General features: G+C 66.1%; 1 protein-coding gene across 20 annotated transcripts; it reads right to left on the reverse strand.

Annotated features, from left to right (window-relative positions):
• Positions 1-172: 172 nt before the first annotated feature.
• On the reverse strand, positions 173-17,713 carry UBTF (upstream binding transcription factor). 20 transcript variants are annotated; one of them, XM_040536641.1, is made up of 22 exons: positions 17,603-17,713; positions 13,098-13,228; positions 10,455-10,630; positions 10,137-10,220; positions 9,447-9,602; positions 8,791-8,855; positions 8,106-8,235; positions 7,528-7,638; positions 7,125-7,258; positions 6,355-6,496; positions 6,049-6,090; positions 5,329-5,442; positions 5,054-5,209; positions 4,070-4,225; positions 3,863-3,973; positions 3,691-3,779; positions 3,346-3,535; positions 2,802-2,849; positions 2,500-2,568; positions 2,095-2,241; positions 1,558-1,677; positions 173-1,193 (listed from the first exon to the last, which is right to left on the reverse strand). In XM_040536641.1, exons 2-22 carry the CDS (start codon positions 13,153-13,155, stop codon positions 1,080-1,082), a joined length of 2,412 nt encoding a protein of 803 aa, XP_040392575.1. In that variant the 5' UTR covers positions 13,156-13,228; positions 17,603-17,713; the 3' UTR covers positions 173-1,079. The 20 variants fall into 20 exon arrangements, with proteins under 20 accessions (XP_040392575.1, XP_040392581.1, XP_040392574.1 ...); XM_040536647.1 differs by lacking the exon at positions 17,603-17,713 and adding an exon at positions 17,046-17,343 and having other exon boundaries at positions 8,115-8,235; XM_040536640.1 differs by lacking the exon at positions 17,603-17,713 and adding an exon at positions 17,046-17,343.
• Positions 17,714-18,964: the final 1,251 nt, after the last annotated feature.

Consider the following 18,964-nt stretch of genomic DNA (forward strand, 5'->3'; position numbering starts at 1 on the left):
TTTACAGTGGGGGGGGGCGGGGGGGGGGACAGGACCCCCCCCGGTCCGAGAGGGTTTGGGGTGAAGGGAGAGGAGCGGCTTCACCAGGGATGGAAAGGGGGGGAGGGGGGGGAATAAAATATGGGGGGGGAGGGGTAAAAGGGGGAAGGGGGGGGTTAAAAAAAAATAAAAATGGATTTTTCTCGTTTTATAAAAAGGAAAAAAATAAAATAAAATAAAATACAACGGCACAACACCCACCGACAACACGGCACCCCCGCCCCCCCCACATTGGTCACTGCGCAGCCGGGACCCCCGGGGGCAGCTCCCCCCCCCCCCAAACCTCCCCCAGTTCCCCCAAATCGCTCCCCCCACCCCCCCCCAGCCCGCGCTTCAACCCCCCTCCCCTCCCCCCCCCAAAAAAGTCCCCGGCGGCGGCGCTCGGTGCCGTGGGTGCGGAGATCTCGGTGCAGCTTCTGTACAAGGTGGGGGGGCCCCCAAAATTCAGGGGGGGGTGTAAAGGGAAATTGGGGCTGGGGGGGGCTTACGGGGGGGGGCATCATCCCCACGGCTGAGTCCTGAGCAGCTCGGCTCGTGCCCCGCGCCCCGACCAGGAGGGGGCTGGGTTTTTGGGTGGGGGGGGGGTGTTAAGTTTTTTTTTTTTTTCCTGTTCGTTGATTTTTTTGTCGTTTTCTTAAAAAAAAAAATGGGGAAGGGGATTTTGTGTGGGTTTTTTTTTCCTGCGGTTTTTTTTTCTCGTTTTCTTTCTATGAAGTCCGGAGCTGGCAGCGAGGGCGTGGGCGAGGAAATGGGGGCGAACCTCCGAAAATAACGACCGGGAAAAAATAAAAACAAAATAATAATAACGTCATAAAAAAAAAAATGGCGTCCCCCCCCCTCAGTGAGGAGGGATTCATGGGGGGGGGCACAGGGGGCTCGCCCCCTCCTCTCCCCCTCCCCATAGTGTGAGCTTGGGGGGGTCCCTCCGGCTCCTGGGGGGCAGGAGGAAGAGGAGGACGATGGAGGGGGGGTGACGGGGGGGGGGGGGGGCAGGAAAAAACGGGGCCGAAACCGAGGAAACGGCGGGCGTTACGGGGAGCTCAGTTGGAGTCGGAGTCGGAGGAGTCCCCCGAGGAGGAGGAGGAGGAGCTGCTGCCCTCCGAGTCGTTGTCGTCCTCGTCTTCATCGTCCTCATCCTCATCGTCCTCGTCGTTCTGTGGGGGGGGGGGGTAATGGGGGGGGGGGCACAGATCAGCGTGGGCACCGGCCGGCGTCTCCCCCCTGACCCCCCCCACGTGCGTGTGTGTTTGTGTGCCCCCCCTCGCCCAACACGGTGCCCGGGGGGGTGCTGGTGGGGCTGGGGGGGGTGCCGGGATGGGGATGCGGGGCTCAGAGACGGGCTGGGGGGGGGGGGACACGGGGGGGGTGCGGAGCAGCGCGCGGGGCGGCCGCGGGGCCCTACCCTCACCTCTGCCCCTGCCTGGCTCCACGCTGCGGGCTGGGGGCGGCCCCCCCGCCCCCCCCCGGGGAAACTACGGGGGGGGGGGACGGGGCTGGGGGGGGGAAGAGGCGCCTCACCTGTGGGGGGGCGAGCACAAGGCACGGACACGGTTTCTGGCCCCAGCGCCATCCAGCACGCTCTGATTTCGGCTGCCCCGGCGTAAAGCTCTGACTCTGGTGACTTACTCGGCATCCCCACTGCCGCAAACGGAGCCGAGACCAGACTCAGTACCGCCGCCGGGGGGGGGGGCCGGGGGGGGGCTCTGCTCGCCGGGACGGGGGGGGGGGGGGGGAGGGCTCCCCGCGCCACCCCGCACCACCTCTCACACCCCGACGCTGCTCCTGACTACGCCCCGCGGCTGCTCCTTGCGACCCCCCCCCCCCCCGGGGACACCCCATTGCCACCGCTCCCCCCTTTCACCCAGTCCCCCCCCCCCAGCGATTTTATTTTTTAGTATTTTATTTTATATTTTGTTATTTTATTATTTTCCCCACCCTGAAGCCCACCCTGCAGCCCTGTCCCCGGAGAAGGGGAGGGGGCCGAGCGAGCGTGACCCCACCCCCCCAAACTGTGTCCCCCCCGCCTCGCCGCCGCGTGCCCCCCCGCAGCCTCACCTCGTCCCCGTCCTCGCTCTCCTCCTCGCTGCTGGACTCCGAGGAGTCGCCGCCTTCCTCCGACGAGTCCCCGTTGTCGTCGTCGTCGTCTTCATCTTCATCATCATCTTCCTCCTCCTCTTCATCGTCGTCGTCGTCCTCTGACTCCTGCGGGGCGGGGGGGTTGGAGGGGGTTGGTGGTTTTGGGGACACCAGCACCCCCCCAGGGCTCCCCATCCTCATCCACGAGCTGTTGGCTTTTTTCCCCACCCACAACTCCTTTTTCCCCATTTATGCCCAAAATGCCCCCAAAAAAGGCTCCTGGAGCAAAACCCGAGCGGGGTGGGATTTGGGGAGGGGGCTCGTGCTGCTGCCCCACGGAACGGGGTGCCCCCCCCCCGGGGACCGCGCCACCACGGGACTCACCGACTTGGACTGCATCGTGGGCTTCATCTTGGGGTTGGGGCCTCGGATCTTCCCTATGCTCTTGCGTTTCTGCCGGGGGGGGGGGGGACAAGGAAAAACCTTTTGAGCAGCGGGGCTTGAACCCGGCTCCCCCCCAGAACGGAGAAAACCCCACACCCAGACCCCTCGTGGGGGGCTCCCCGAACCCGGCGCACCTCCCGCACGGCCCCAAGGGGGGGTCAGGACACAGCTGTGCCCCCCCAGCCTCCCCCCAGGGCTGCCCCCGAGCCCCCCCGGCCCCACCGCGGGGGGGGCGTACTCACGTTGGAGATGTGCTCCTTGTAGGCAGCCCGCTCCTGGGGCGAGAGGCTCTGCGGGGACAGAGGGGGGGTCAGAGACAGCACGCCTCGCACGGGGCGCCCCTCCCCAAACGCGCATTTTTTTTTAAAGCTCTTTTAGGTTAAAAACCCACTCTTTAGGTTAAAAACTAGCCCCCTTTAGGTTAAAAAACTGCCCCCTTTAGACGGTGGAGATCCCACTGGGTAAAGTCCCACTTTCGGTTAAAAGCTAGCCCCCTTTCGGTTAAAAACCAGCCCCTTTTAGGTTAAAAACGCCCCCTTTAGGTTAAAAACCGGCCCCGTTAGGTTAAAAAAGCTCCCCCTTTAGGTTAAAAACTAGCCCCTTTAGGTTAAAGAAACGTTCCCTTTAGGTTAAAAACCCGCCCCCTTTAGGTTAAAAACCCGCCCCCTTTAGGTTAAAAAAACCCGCCCCAAATGGGTCTGGAAACGGCGTTTTCTCAGGGGCAGAGACCACACCGAGCACCTCCGGGTCCTCCCAGCAGCCTCGGGGTGCCGTTGGGGCGCTCACCTTGAGCCAGATGTCGAGGTGCACCTTGTACTGCTTCTGCTGCTCCTCCGCCAGCTTCTTGTAGTGCTCCTTCTGGCCCTGCGAGATGCGCTGCCAGCGGCTGCCGATCTCCACCATGCGCTCCTTCAGCGGCAGGTGGTTCAGCTCCCCGTTGGACAGCAGCTCCTGGGAGAACTTCTGGTAACCGTTCCTGCGGGACCGGGGTGGGGGGGCACCCAGACGGGGTCAGGCAGGGCGCGAGGGGAAGGAGGCGCCCACCGGCACCCCTCGCGCCCGAGGTCCGAGGGATGCTCCCCCCCGCTCCATCCCCGGGGCTTTTGGGGACCCCGTCCCCGCCGTACTCACATGGGGGGCTTCTTGGGCTCTCCCTGGAACTTCATTTTCTTGGCGGAGTTGGTGGAGCACGGGGGGGCGCGCATCTCGCTCAGCTCCCTCTGCGCGGGGGGGAGAGAGCGGTGAGCGCGGCACCGAGGGGTGGCACCGGGGGGGCGCGGGGTGGGACGGGTGGGGAGCCCACCTCGTATCGCTTCTGGTCCTCCGCCGCCTTCTTGATCCACATCAGCTTCTCCTTCTTCTCCATGTTGTTCCAGGTGGCCTCCATCGCCTTCAGCGCCTTCCCCCGGTCGTTCTGCGGCAGGGACCGCGTTAAACACGCCGAGGGCGCGCGGGTGCCACCGTGGGTGTCACCAGGGGTGTCACCAGGGGTGCCAGGGCCTCTCCCCACCTTGAAACGAGCCAGGTAGTCCCCGATGACGCTCTGCTGCCAGATCTCCTCGGCTGTCTTGGGGGACTCGGGCAGCTTGCCGCGCTCCTCTTTGTCCGAGCCGTGCTTCTTCTCCGACTGCGCCTTCATCGCCGCCTCCCGCGCCTTGTACTTGGCCTGCGCGGGGCGGGCAGGGGGTGAGGGGGCTGCACGGCCGCGGGGGGCACAAAGCCTGCCACCAGGGGCACAAACTCCACCACGGGGGGCACAAACCCTGCCATGGGGGGCAAAAAACCCATCGCGGGGGGAACAAACCCCATTGCGGGGGGCACGAATCCTGCCACCAGGGGCACAAACTCCATTGTGGGGGGCACAAATCCCACCACGGGGGGCGCAAACCCTGCTATGGGGGGGGGGGGGGGGGGGTGCAAACCCCATTGCGGGGGGCACAAACCCTGCCAGCAGTGGCACAAACCCCATTGTGGGGAGGCACAAACCCCACCACAGGGGCCACAAACTCCATCACAGGAGGTACAAGCCCTATCACGGGGGGGGGGGGCACAAACTCCATCAAAGGGGGCAAAAACCCTGCTATGGGGGGGCACAAAGCCCACCATGGGGGACACAAACCACATCACAGGGGGCACAAACCCCACCAAGCACCAGGAGAGGACAGGACGCCTTTCCCCAGCACCACCACGGCAGCCCCCCACCATGCTCAGACATCTCAGGACCCCCCCCCCCAGCCTTCCAGCCTTTAAATTGAGGCTCCAAGACCCTCCCCCCACCCCCCCCAAGTGCTGCTGGGTTTTAATCCACAAGGCTGCACAGAGCGGGCACAGCCAGCGGCACCCGGCACTGGCACCTCAGTGACACCGTGACGCTCCCGGGGGACAACCCCCCCCGGCTTGGGGGGGCCAAGCCAAGCCCCCGGCAGCAGGACGGGGACAGGCGGCGTCCCCAGGGGGCGCAGGACGGGGATGGAGGAGGTGGGGGGGCACCGACCTTCTTCTTCTCGGAGAGGTCGTTCCACATGCGGGCCAGGAGCCGGGTCAGCTCGCTCTCCGACAGCTCCGGCCGCTCCTCCTGCAGCTGCTTCCTCTTCTCCTCCGAGAAGATGAACATGGCCGAGATGGGCCGCTTGGGCTTCTCCGAGCTGGCCTGGGGGGGACGCGGGGCGTGGGCGGGGGCGAGCACACGGCGGGACCCGCCTGGCACCCCGGGGTGCTGGCGACCCCGTGTCGCGTCCCCGTGCCGTGCCGACCCCGCTCCCCTCCCACCTTGCCAGTCTCCGGCGAGGACTTTTTGGACGCGGGACTCGTGGCACCTTTCCGGTTGCTGCCCAGCATCTTCTCCTCGCCCAGCACCCGCTGCTGCTCCTCCTCGGGCAGGCTCTGGGGTACGGGGGGGAGACGCGGTTAGAGGGCTCTGGGCATGACGCTAACGAGGCGCTGGGGCAATTAGGGACTGAGGACACCAGGGACAGGGCACCAAAGCTCTCAGCCAGCTGCAGAGGCCATAGCATGAGCTATCCGGCCCCAAAACGAGGTCCCCACGCCTCACCACCCCCTCCCTGGCCACCATCCCCTTCCCCATCTCCACCCCCCCTGCAGCCGGTGCACGGCTCCCGCCGGGTTTTCCACCCCGTGCCCTCGCCGCTGGGGCCGGGGCCACGTCACGTCCGCAGTGCCGGGGCTGGGGGGCCCGGGGGAGCTCCCCCACCCACGCTGCGGCCGAGGGAAGGAAGCGAGAGGCCAGTGGCGCCTGCGCAGCCTCTGCTGCTCGCTGCCTCCCCTTCCTCCCGCGCCGCCGGCTTCCTCCCCGTGCCCCGCAGGGGCTCTGGTTCCAGGGATCACACCCACGTGCCCCCCCGGTGTAAAGCTCCCAGTTTTGGGGAAGCAGAGTGGGGCAGCATCAGGGCACCCCCTTTAGTGTGCTGCGTGAGCCCCCCCCAAGCAGAGGATCCCCGGTTTTGGGGTCTCCATCACCCCTATGCTCACCTCCAGGAAGCGGAGCAGCTCGATCTCGTAGTCTTTCTTTTTCTGGGGGGAGAAGGGGACATGGGGTTATGCAGGGTCTCCCCCCTGGCCCTATTGCTGCCTCGTGTGCTCGTTGACCCCCCCTGCCCAACAACAGCATCCCCCACCCACCCCGCGCTGGTCCCACGTGCACACACCGGGGTGCAGAGCACCCAGGGAGGGGACCGAGGACCTTGGGGACACCGAGGACGGACCCCGGGGAAGGTGGGGGCTCCTTTCTACCCCCAGCTCCTCCTGCCCTCCTTCCCGCAGCTCCCTGCTGCCCACCTGGTCGCACTTTTTGTGGTAGGCGTCCTTCTCCTTCTGGGAGAGCAGCTTCCACTGCTGGCTGCACAGCACCATCCGCTCGGTGCTGGGCACGTCCTTCATGTTGGCCATCAGCTCTGCGCAGTACAGCGAGTAGCTGTTCCTGCAAGCCACCGAGGGAACCCGCGTCAGGGGCAGCCTGCGGCACGCTCACGTCCCCCCCACGGAGCTGGTGGGGTGCTGGCAGCCCCCCAAAAACCCAGACACCCCCAAGGACTGCACCAGCAAAGCGCTGCACGGGGGCGGCTGCGCTGCAGGAGAGGAGGTGGTGATGTGGTTGGGATATAGCTCAACCCCAAGCAGGCAGCATCACCCTAAACCTCACTGATTTACGTTTATTTAAGGAGCAGATTTATGGGGGCGATGCCCGTGGTCCCAGGAAGGGCACTTAGAGGTGGGCAGCCCCTCCTGAGCAGCTCTGAGAGAGGGGGAAAAACCCCATAAGGGACTCGCAGAGCCCAAAGTGGCGTCTTCAAGAGGGGGGGAAAAAAGCCCTGTAAGAGACTCGCAGAGCCCGAAGCAGCAGCTCCAAGAAGGTGAGATAAAAACCCCATAAAGGACTTGCAGAGCTCGAAGCAGTGGCTCCGAGGGGGGAGGGGGGGAAAGCCATAAGGGACTCACAGAGCCCAAAGCAGCAGCTCCAAGAGCGGGATAAAAAACCCATAAGGGACTCGCAGAGCCCGAAGCAGCGGCTCCAAGAGGGGGAGATTAAAACCCCACAAGGGACTCACGGAGGAGGCTTGGTGGGTCGTCCGTCGAACCTGTCCTTGAGCTGGCGCTCTGCCTTGGTGAGCGTGGAGCGGGTGATGCCCTCCTCGCTGAGGTTCAGCTCGGGGTGCTTCTGGATGTAGTCGCGCATGATCTCCTGCACGGAGGGACGGAAGGAGAGCGGTCAGGGCGGCTGCCGCGCTCCCCGCCTGGCTGGGGGCCGGAGGAGGAGGAACGAGAAGCCAAGCATCACCCTAAATCCTCTCCCCTGGGGCTCTTCGCCTGCCCCCAGCACCGCTGGAGGAGGCTGGGCTCTGGCTAGGGACCTGGCTGAACCCCACGCTGCCTATCGGGGCGGGTGTCGGGGGGGGCTCAGAGTGAAATGGGGGGCGAGCGTGGCGGGGACGGGGCGAGGCTGCTCCCTACCTCGTACTCCTTCCGCTGTTCCAGGGCCTTATGAATCCATTTCAGCCTCTTTTTATCCGAGAGTTGAGACCACTGCTTGCCCAGCGACTCTTTCACCTCCTTCGTGGTGGCCTGAAAACCCAAAGCCAGAGGTGAGGGCAGAGGGGTAAAACCCACAAAAAAAGGCAAGAATGCGGGGAAAAAAAAAATAGTTGGGCTTGCCCTCAGCCCCGGCAGGAGCCGGGGGGGGCCTCAAGTCGAGCTTGCGGCCGGGGAAGGGGGTGCGTGCGAGTGCGGGGCATGGCCGGAGGTGGACGGGAGGGATGTCTGCGCTGGAAATCTGCTGCCCTGCCTGGTGCAGAAGGCTGTGGTCACCCCTTCAACTGCAGGCAATAAAAAGGGGGGGGCTGAACGCCCCCCCAGAGCCTCTTCTAGGTGTGCGGAGCCCTTCCTTACCTCCGTCCAGACCGCTGGCAGCTCCTACCGGCTTCTTCTCCCCCGTCCCCCCTCCCCCAAAACGCTTCTCTCGTTCCCCCTCGTGCCCCCAGCAGCGGGGTGCAGGACCCCCGGCACTCACGCTCACACTCACTCCCACCCACCGTACTCACATCTGGGCGCACTTTCAGGTAGATCTTCTTCTCGTGGTTGTACCACAGCTGCTGGGGGGTCTTGGGCTTCTCGGGGACGTCGGATTTCTTGGCGTTCTGGATGAGGTCCGGGTGGTCTTCCCTTTACCCGGCGGGGAAGGGGGGGAGTGTTATGGAGGTTGCCGGTGGGAGGGAAGCACCCCTAAGCCCCCCCCCCCGAAGGGTGACCCACCCCGCAGGGCTGGCACTCCACAAGCTCGATGTCAGGGCATCCCCAAAAAGAGCAGGACGGTTTTAGGACGGATCCGAGCCTGTCCTTCTGGGGGGGTGCCAGCTACGAGCATCCCCTCGATACCCTGGGGCTGCACCCCTGGGGCAGCAGGAGGTGGGAGGGGGCACCGGGACCCTCCTGGGCGGCAGCAGCCAGGCTCCGGGGGGGGGGCTTGGGGGGAGCAGGGTGGTGGCTTCAGCATTTAACAGGGCTAACAGCAGGGCTCCTGCTCCCCTTTGCAGCCCCTATCCCTCAGAGCACGGCTGCTGCCCTGCTCTCGCTGCCAGCTGAGGCTCCCAGCCACGGGGCTGCTCTCGGGGAGTCTTTTTCCAGCCCCCCCTTTTCCCCCCCTGCCTTCAATCGCAGCCCCCACGGGGGTTTCCTCGTGGGTGACACCCGGCTGGGGGCGCAGCGCTGCCCGCTCACCTGAACCTCGCCAGGTTCCTCTCAAACTCCTGCTTCTCCCGCTGGAAGTCCTGGATGTATTTCATCTGGGGACAGCCGGGAGGCGGAGGGGGATGTTAGCACGGGGAAGGGGCACGCGGACCCCGCCAGCCCCACAGCCCCCAAGGGGACCGGGGGCTCCCCTGCCCTGGGACTGTCCCTGCAGCTCCGGGTCCGCAGCCTGCGAGGGCTGGAATCCCTCCCTCATCTCCTGCCTCCATCCCGTGGGCAGCCCTGGAAGGGCGCCAGCCGTGGGCGAGAGGGCACCGAGGACTTTGTGCCGCGGGCTTCTGCTGCCGGCGACAAACCCAGCCTGGGGGGGGGGGGGGCCTCATGGGGCAGACGGAGCCCCGGTGCCCACGGGGCCGGCACGTGATTAACCCCGGCGTGGGGCTCCCCACGGCAAAGCCACCGCCTGGTCCCATCGGGACGGACGGACAGACGGACCCCAGCCAGCCTGCACAGCCCTGGGAACCGGGACTGGGACCGGCAAGGGCGCCTTACTGGTCTGGCTGGGCTGAGCAAGCAGCCGGGTGCGCCGCCCTGCCCAGGCAGGAGCTGGGCCCTGCTGGTTTTACTGGGAGAGCTGGAGGCGCCAGCGCGCCAGGGGAGCCTCGCTGACCCCCGCCCGCCCGTACCTTTTTCTTCTCGGGAAGCTCCTTGTATTTCTTGGAGAGGATCTTGGTGAGATCCAGGTTGCTCATTTCGGGGTGAAGCTTGGCGTATTTGGCCCGCTTCTCCATGAAGAAGCGGAAGTAGGGGGTCAGGGGCTTCTTGGGGAAGTCGGGGTGTTTCTGGGGAGAGGGCAGAGGGGCAGAGCTGAGTGCCCACGCACTGCACGGCCAAACCCAGCCCGTTCCCAGCCCCCGGACCACCGAGGGATCGGGCCCCCCCACCCCAGCCCCCCGTGCGGAGGCAGCTCGGCGCTGCGGGGACACGCTGGGGACAAGAGCTCCCTACCCAGGAGCTACCCCAGAGCTGGACGGACATCTCCAGCACAGCCTCAGAGCTGCGAGCACGGAGGGGAAACTGAGGCAGGAGGCGGCGAGGTGACCCACCCCTACAGCAGCAGTGCCCCCGGGCTGCCCGGCGTGGCGGGCCGGGAATAGGACCCGGTGTCCCCGGGGCTAAACTCGGACGCAGGCTCCCGGTGCCACGTGTGGCCACGTCCAATCTGCCCCAAACTTGGCCCGAGCTCAGGGCCCTCGGCCACAGAGCTGCCTCGGGATGCGGACACGGGGCCAGGAGAGCCCTGCACGGCTCCCACGGGACCCCCAGCCAGGGTCCGTCCCCCTTTTGCAGCCCCCCGTTGCCTCCCTGTGGCTTACCTTGAGCTTTTTGCCCTTGTAAGGATTCTTCACGTGCTCCTCGGCATCCATGATGAGCTCTGTTAGGGTCCGGAACTTCCTCACCTGCGGGGAATGACGGGACACGAGCGTGAGCAGGGTTTCCTCGTGCCAAAAACCCGTCCCAGCGCCCAGATGCCTCCCATGGGGCCACGTCCTCTACAGGGACAGGCAATGGGGACAAAGAAAGTTGAACCTCAAGGATGCCCAGACCCCAAGGATGCTCAGACCCCGAGGACGCCTGGACCCCCCAGAGCTCCATGAGGCTGCCGTGCCCCCCGAGGCAGTGAGCGTGGTTACCTCGTTGGAAATCTCCATCCACTTCATCTTGCACATCTCCCCCGAGAAGTCCTTGAAAGCCACCTTCTCCCAGTCGAGGTGGGACTCGGTGGTCTTGAACTTGCTCCCGTCGTTGGAGGGCAGGTTGTTCTTCATGCACTCCAGCAGGGTCAGCATGTCCTCCTGAGACCAGCGGTCTGCGCGCAGAGAAACCGGGTCAGCCGTGGGAACGGGGGGCATGGGGGGAGAGGGGCGGGAGGAGAGGGGCAGGAGGAGGAGAGGAGGAAGAGGAGGAAGAGGAGGAGGGGAGGAGGGGAGGAAGAGGAAAAGGAGGAGAAGGAGGGGGGGGAGAAGGAGAAGAGGAGAGAGGGGGAAGAGGGGAGGAAGAGAAGGAGGAGGAGAGAGGAGGAAGAGAAGGAGAAGAGAAGGAGAGGAGGAAAAGAAGGAGAAGGAGAGGAGGAAGAGGAGACGGAGGAGGGGAAGAAGAGGAGATGGAAAGGAGGCAGCGCTGTGCACGGGCCCATCCCGCCCGCGGCTCCCCGGGACTACAGCTCCCAGCGTGCCGTGCCGTGCCGCTCTCCCGGCCGTGCCGTGCCGCCTCCGCGCGCTGCCTCCCGAGCCCCAGGATCAAAGGGACGTGGCTCTCGCCATCGCCCTGCAGCAGCCGCCTGTGGGCCGAGCGAGCTGGGCAAGGCTCGAAAATCCACGGGGAGCGAACCGGAGAGACCCGTCCGTCCCGGTGCGCCGGCAGTAAGGGTGCGGGGAGCCCGGGGACGTCTCCCTGGCCCCGGAGCAAAGCCCCACGGAGCCAGGAGCCGGCGGCACCAGCGCTCGCCAGCCCCTGGGGAACGGGGAAACCCACCTGGGGAGTGGGAGCGATGCCCCCTGAGCGAGGGAACCCCCCCTGCACCCACAACGGGGAGTGCCACGCCGACCTCTGCCAAGGTCGAGGCGCAGGGACCCCCGTGGTGATGGGGAGTGGGGGGTCCAGCATGGCCCCCGCCTCCCCGCGGGGTCCCACCGGTGCAGGGTGACGGTTACAGCACCCTTGGGTGCCCCTGGCTGCCACCTCCCCTCTGACGGACACGTCCCCAGCTCCTCTCCTGTACACCGTCACTTCTGGGGGTGTTTTCCCCAGCTCCCCCAAAGCCGAGCATCCTCTCCCCCCCGACCTCCATACACCCCGTGCCCGAAGACCCCGGGGGGCTCCATCCCCAGGCGTTAGGTCCCTGGGTGCACCTGGGTGCGTTTTTCTCTTCTCTGCTCCAACTCCCCCAGCACAAATACACCACCTCCGCACGGGGCTGGCGGTGGGAGAAGCCCCCCCGGGGTCCCAGCGCCCATTAAAGGACCAATGGGACACGTGGGTGGGGGGCAGCGCGGCCAGGACCTGCTCCCGTGAAGGAAACGGCTCCGCAGGAATCCCCCAGTCCCAATTTTTGGCTTTTTCTCTTTTCCTGCTTCTCAGCCCGCTCCGGTGGGAGCAATGAGGCAGGATCAGGCCTCGGGGGCTGGCTCCCGCTTTGCTTGTGGAAATCGGGGAGAAACAACCAAAAATCAGCAAAACCATGGCGTGAAAACTGACCAGGAGCAGGCGAGGCCCCCAAAATCCTGCCCCCAGCAGGGCAGGGCAGTGCCCCCCGCCTCAGTTTCCCACCTGGGAGCACCTCCAGACCCCTGAGACCCCCCCCCAACCGACTGCATCCCACCCATCAAAACCCCTGAAAAGAATAAAAACCGAGGAGGCCGACATGTCACCGCCGGGACCAGGCCGGGCCACGCGTCCCCCCCTCCTCATCCAGCTCTCGGTGTGGCCTTGCAGCAGGCACAGAAGGGGACAACGGGGCACAACAGGGACCCCCGTGTCTCCCCCCATATCGTGTCCGCCCCCCCCTTGGGCGAGGCCTTGCCGGGAGTTCACCGCGAGGCTGAACCAGGCCCGATTCATCCGCGCCTGGGCCCGATTTATCCCGGCCCCGCTGGCACCGACCGGGCTGCTCTATATCGGGATCACTGCCCCGCTGTAATTAAATCCCCCTGAAGACCCGGCGAGGGACACGTGCTCCAGCCGGCGGCGCTCAGGGCACCGAACCAGCGGTGACAAAGGAAGGGACAGGGCAAGGGGCGCCTCAAGCCAGCGGGGATGGGGACAGCACCGGGGGGCTCTGGGCTAGGGCAGGGCGCTGCCGGAGCCCCTCTGCCCGGGCAGGCCACCCCCACAGCCACCCCTTTTATTTTACTTTATTTTTTTCTTTTTTTTCCTCCCCCTTTTTCAATAAAAGCCCAACCTCTGATGTCATCCCGGGGTCTGGAAGCCGGGGGCCCAAGGTAACGGCTCGGCGTCTTAATTCAGCCCAGATGTGCGCGGGGCGGCTCCGGCACCTCTTTGTGCCAGCCCTGACCCAAAAACAGCCTTTTTGATAGCAAAACCAGCCGTTTCCACAGTGGGGGGAGGGGGGGAGGGCACCCACGCACCCCACAGTGGTGCCAGGCAAACACCCCCTTGGGGTTTGCAGGGTTGGGGATTGCGGGGTTTGTAGGGTCGGGGTTTGTAGGGTCAGGCGCGGAGCTGCGTGGGTCACCCCTCTCCCCTAAACACTGCACCGCCCCAGCCCCCCGAGTGTCCCAGTGTGGCCCGGGGGGGGAGGGGGGTCCGTGTCTCACCTTGGTTTTTGGGAGCTGTCATTTCCAAGTCTGCAGGGCACTCAGCTTCGCCGTTCATCCTCCACCTGCCTGAGGCCAGCGCGGTCCCCGCCGGTGCCTGGCGCGCTACCCTCGCTCAGTGCCGCTCGGCTCTGCAGGCAGACGGAGACCCCACGCTAGGCACCCCCTGCGAGGGGGGGGTGGCTCGAGGTGCCCACCTGGGCCCCCCCCCCAAAAACCCACCCACCTGCCTCCCCACGGTTCTGCTCCCCACACCCTATGCACTGCCAGCGCTGCGAGATTTGGGGTGGGGGCGAGGATGGGGGGGGGTGCAGGGTGCCCCCGGGGAGGGGGGGGGGACAAAATGGGGTGGGGGTGTCCCTGAGGTGAGGCAGGATCCAAGGGGGATCCCCAAAAATCCTAAAGAAGGGGATCTGCAGGGAAAATGCATGTGCCCCCAGACCCAATAGGGCTCAGAGGGGACCCCCAAGGGGGGGGACAAAGGGAGGGAGCCCCCAAAGGCAGGGGGGCTTGAAGGGAGGGAGGAGCCCCCAAATGGGGGATCCCAAAGGAAGGGGACCCCCAAAAAGGGGATGCCTGAAGGGAGGGATGGGCAGATCCTATGAGGCCCCCACATGGGGGGGGGGTTAACGCACCTTTGGGGAGCTCTGGGGAAAGCCCCCCCACCTTTACAGTGGGGGGAGAGCAAAGCAGGCCCGGGGGTGGCACTCTGACAGGGGGGGACCCCCACAGATCCCAGGGGGTCTTGCAGATCACTGGGGGGGGGGGGGGCAGCTGGGAGGCCTCAGTGGGGCACCCCAGAGCAGGGGGGGGGGGCAGACTGCAAGCCTGGGGGGGGGGGTTGAACCCCCCGGGGGTGGGAAGCCTGAGCGGGGGGGGTGCAAGGCCTAGTAGCAGGCTGCAGGCCCTGCAGGATGGCAGCGGGGGGGTTAAAAAAAACAAGAGGGGGGGGAAGGCTGAAAATAAGGGGGGGGAAGGAGGGGGGGTCACAACGCGGCGGCGCGGGGGGGCGGCGCCGGGGCACGGATGGGTGGGATCGCGGTGGGGGCCGGAGGGGAGGGCGCGGGGCGGGGCGGGGGGGGGAGGACGGGAGGCGGGGGGGGGCGGTCGGATTGGGGGGGGGAGGGAAGAGAAAGGGGGGGCTCACAGTGCGCGCGCACGGGGATCCCCGGGCGGGGGCGCGGGGTGGCCCCGGGGGGGCGGAGGAGGAGGAGGGCGGGGGGGGGGGGGCTGGGTCCCGGTGCCCGGGGGGGGGCCGGAGGAGGAGGAGGAGGCGGGGGAGGAAGGGGCCGGGCCGGCGGGGGCGGGCAGCCCGCACATGCCCTGCGCAGCCCCGCGGCGGAGCCTCCTCCTCCTCCTCCTCCGGCAGGAACCGGGTGGGACCGCGGCGCCCCCCGGCCCCTCCAGCCCCCCCCTCCTCTCCTTCCCCCCCCCCCCCCCCCCCGGGCAGACAATGAGGGCTACCCCACCGCCCCCCCCCCCTTTTTTTTTTCTCCCTCCCCCCTTATTATTTTTTTTTTCCCCTGCCCCCCCCCCTCGTGCCCCCCCCTCCCCGCGGTTACCGGCAGCGGGGGGGGGGCTCGGGGCCGCTCCTCCGCCGCCCCCGCGGCGCACAATGGCCTCGGCGCCCTCCTCCCTGCGCAACCCCGGGTTATAAAGCCGAGCCAAACCCCCCCCTCCCGGGGCTGCGGGGGGGGGGGGGTCCGGGGGGAAAAAGGGTAAGGGGGGGGGGGTCCGGGAGGGGAAAAAAAAAAAATGGGGGGGAAAGGAAAAAAAAAAAAGGGGGGGGGAGCAGCCCGAACCGCCGCAGCCCCAGCCCCGGAGCCGCTGGGGGAAGGAGAAGGAGGAGGAGGAGGAGAAAGGGGGGGGGGGGACAAGGGGGGGGGCGGGGATGCCCGGTGGGGGCGGCCGGGCAGCTGCAGAGCCGGGCGAGGGCAGCGCGACCTCCCCGCACCGACCCCCGGGGAGCGGCTCCTACCCACCGCCAGCAGCAGCAGCAGCGGCCGCCCCCCCCCACCGAGCCGCCCCCCCCCCTCCTCCTCCTCCTCCTTCTTTCTTCCTCCCCCCCCCCGACCCCTCCTCGCCCGGCGGAGCCCAGAACCCCCCCACCCACCCAGCGGGGGGCCGGAGCCCCGCTCCCGGTGCGGGGGGAAGAAAGGGAAGAAAAGAAGGGGGTGGGGGGGGGGAGAAAAAAAAGAAAAGGGGGAAGGGGGAAAAAATGGAAGGGGGGGGGAAAGGGAACGGGAGGAGGGAAACGAGGAAAAAAGGGAAAAGGGGGAAAATGGGGGAAAGGGGAAATGGGGAAAAAAGGAGGAGAAAAAGGGAGGGAAAATGGGGAGAAGGGGGGAGAAAGGGGGGAAAAAGAGGGAAAAAGGAGAAAAGGAGGAAAAAAAGAAAAAGAGGGGGGAAAAAAAGGGGAAAGGGAGGAAAAAAGAAAAAGGGGAAAAAACGGGGGAAAGGGAAATAAAAAAGGGGAAAAGGGAGAAAAAAAGGGAAAAGGGAGGAAAAAAAAGGGAAAAGGAGGGAAAAAGGGGAAAAGGGGGGGTAAAAAAAAGGGGAAAAGGGGGGAAAAAGAGCCGGGGGGGGCAGCGGAGGGGGGGAGCGGGCGAGCCCGGGCACGCAGCCGCCGGAGCGGGGCCGCAGCGGCCGGGCGGGACTCACCGGGGCTGGGGAAAAACAAGCGGGCAGCGCTGGAAGCCTGCCCCCGAGCTCCAGCTGCGGCAGCCGGGGAGGGAGGAGGGCGAGCGGGAAGGAGGGAGGGAGCGAGGAGGAGGAGAGGGAAGGCAGGGAAGGGAAGGGAAAGGAGGAGGGGGGGGCACCGAGGCCGCCGAGCCGGGCGCTTCCCCCCCGCGCCGAGCCCCAGCGCGGTGCCCCCCGCCGGCGGAGCGCGGCCGGGCCCGGCGGGGAGCGAGCGGCGGCCGCTTCCTGCCCGCGGGGGCCCCGGCGGAGAGCCCCGGCTCCATTTTCTTCCCTCCGCCGTGCCCCCCCCCCCCCTCACCCGCCCCCCCCGACCCCCCGAGCCTCGCCGCCCCCTCGGCCGGGCTGGGGAGAAGCGCGGAGAACGGGGGGAATGGAAGGGGAAAGGGGGTCCCCGGTGGAAGGGGGCCGGGGGGAGGAAGGGAGCGGGCGTGGGGGGGGGAGGGCCGGAGCCGCCATGCGAGGAACGAGGTCCCCGAATGGCGAAACGAGGTCCCCGAAGGAGAAAAGGAGGCCCCCGCAGGAGAGAAACGAAGCCGCCGCACGAAAAATGAAGTCCCCGAACGAAAAAAGAGAAAAGTCCCCGATGGAAGGAAAAGAAAGTCCCCGAATGGGAGGGGAAATAAGGGCGCCGAGTTAAAAAAATGATAACAATAATAATAATAAAGCCCCCGAATTAAAAAATAAAATCACCGAGTGTAAGGGTAAAATCGCCGGACGTAAAAAAAAATCAAGTCGCCGAAGGTAAAAAATAAAATCGCCGAACGTGGAAAAATGAAGTCCCCGAGTGAGAAAATGGAACCACCGCGTGAAAAGAGAAATAAAGTCCCCGAGCGAGGGAGAAATTAAAAATTACAAAAAAATAAATTCAGCCCCCCGAGTGTAAAAAAAACGCCAAATCCGCGAGGGGAAAGGGTTTCCGAGCCCCCCCGGCGGAGAACCGAGGAGCGCGGGGTCCCCCCCGGCCGGGCTCGGGTCCCCCCGGCGGGGCCGCGGCGGGCGCGGGGGTCCCGCGGCGGGGCGAATCCGGACGGGTCGAAACGCTAAAAAAAAAAAAAAAAAACCCTAAAAAACTAAAAAACGAAGAAAAGCGAGCCTCGGGGAGGTGGGGGGGGGGGGTCCGCGTTCCATCAGCCCCCCTCCCGGAGGGGAGCCGGGTCGCGGGGAGGGGGGGGGGGGGGGGCGCCCCGAGGCGCCTCCTCCGTCGGCGGCCGCGGGGCTCGGCGGGGCTCGGCGCGGCTCGGCACCTACCTGCGGGGGCTGGGGCCGCGGCGGGGCCGGGGCTCGGCGGGGCTCGGCGGGGCCGGGGCGGGGAGCGGCGCGGTTGAACGGCGGCCAGCTCTGCAGCGCGGCTGGCCCCGGGCGTGGACGCGCTCCAGTCCCCGCAGAGAGCTCGCGCTTCCCCCGCCTCCATGGCGCTGCGTTTCTCTTCCAATCAGCCGGGCTCTGCGCGCCGGGGTCCGCCGCCAGCCTCGGCGCTCCCCAAGCGAGAGGAGCAGCAGCAAAGCAACCGGGAGCTGCGGCCGAAACCCCCCCCCCCCCCCCCCCCCCCCCACCAAACCACGGCCCCCACGGCCCCGGCAGCACCGCCCGGCCCCGCCGGTTCCCCCGCCGCCGCCGCTTCTGCTGGCTCGGGGAAGAAGAGAACGGGGTGGGGGGGGGGGGGGGTTGGGGGGGGGGTGGTTTTTTTATTGCTCTTTGCTTTTGCAACACTGGTGGCGAGAAGAAAAGAGGAGGAGGAGGAGGAGGAAGGAGAGAGGAGGGAAAGGCGGGGGGGGGGGGAGGAAAAAAAAAAAAAATCTCCTTACATGTGCAACAATCCTCGGCCGGCGTTTGCATGGGGGGGGGGAATAAAAAATAAATAAAAAATAAAAATAAAAGGTCGGGGGGAGTGCGGAAGGGGGGGTGGGGGGGTTTAGGGGGGGGTCGGCCGCCTCCCCCACCCCCCCCCGGGGGTCCCTCGGTGGGGCCGGGGAGGGCAGCGGCGGCCCCGAGCGCCCGGCCGGGACACGGGGCTCTCCCCGGCGGGGCGGGCGGGGGGCAGCGGCCTCCTCCTCCTCCTCCTCCTCCTCTCCTCCTCCTCTCCTCCTCCTCCTCCTCTTCTCCTCCTCCTCCTCCTCCTCCTCCCTCCGCTCCCCTCTCCCTTAATTTTTTTTTTTTTTTTTTTTAACGCGATTTCCCCAACTCCACCTTTGTTGTGCTGGGCGTCATTCCCCGCAGCCAATCCCGGCCGCGCCGCCGCCCCGCACGGCCCCGGCCCCCCCCGCACCCCCCCCGCACCGCCCCGCACCGCGGCTGCACGGCACCGGCTCCCCCCCCCCCCAACCTCCCCGCACCCCTCCCCCCCCGCACAGCCTCGCGGCCGCCGCTGCGCGCCCCCGAGCCGCGCGCTCCCGCCGGCACCTGCCTGCACCCGGGGGGGGAGGGGTGGGGGGGGCAGGGGGAGGACTGGGGGGGGGGGAGGGGGTCGTGGGAACGGTGGCACCGGGGGTCGATGTCGTGTCTCCCCCCCCCCCCCCCCCCGGGTGCTTTCTGGGGTTGTGGGGGTGGCATTGGGGTGTCACGGGGGTGTCACACGGGGGTGTCACGTGGGGGTGTTGTGTGTGTTACGGGGGTGTGTCATACGTGTGTGTTACATGGGGGTGTCGTGTGTGTGTGTTATGGGGGTGTTACATGTGTGTGTCATATGTGTGCGCTACATGCGCGTGTCATACGTGTGTGTTACGGGGGTGTCACGGGGGTGTTACAGGGGTGTGTTACATGTGTGTCATATGTGTGTGTTACAGGGGTGTTACATGTGTGTGTCATACATGTGGGCTACATGTGTGTGTCATACGTGTGTGTTACGGGGGTGTGTTATGGGGGTATTACATGGGGGTGTCATACATGTGTGGTACATGCGTGTGTCATACGTGTGTGTTACATGGGGGTGTCGTGTGTGTGTGTTATGGGGGTGTTACATGTGTGTGTCATATGTGTGTGCTACATGCGTGTGTCATACGTGTGTGTTACGGGGGTGTCACGGGGGTGTTACAGGGGTGTGTTACATGTGTGTCATATGTGTGTGTTACAGGGGGTGTTACATGTTGTGTCATACAGGGGTGTGTTATGGGGGGTGTTACATGGGAGTATCATACGTGTGTGTTACATGTCTGTGTCATACATGTGTG

The sequence above is a fragment of the Cygnus olor genome, chromosome 25, assembly GCF_009769625.2.
Source record: "Cygnus olor isolate bCygOlo1 chromosome 25, bCygOlo1.pri.v2, whole genome shotgun sequence".
In the NCBI taxonomy this organism is placed as follows: domain Eukaryota; kingdom Metazoa; phylum Chordata; class Aves; order Anseriformes; family Anatidae; genus Cygnus; species Cygnus olor.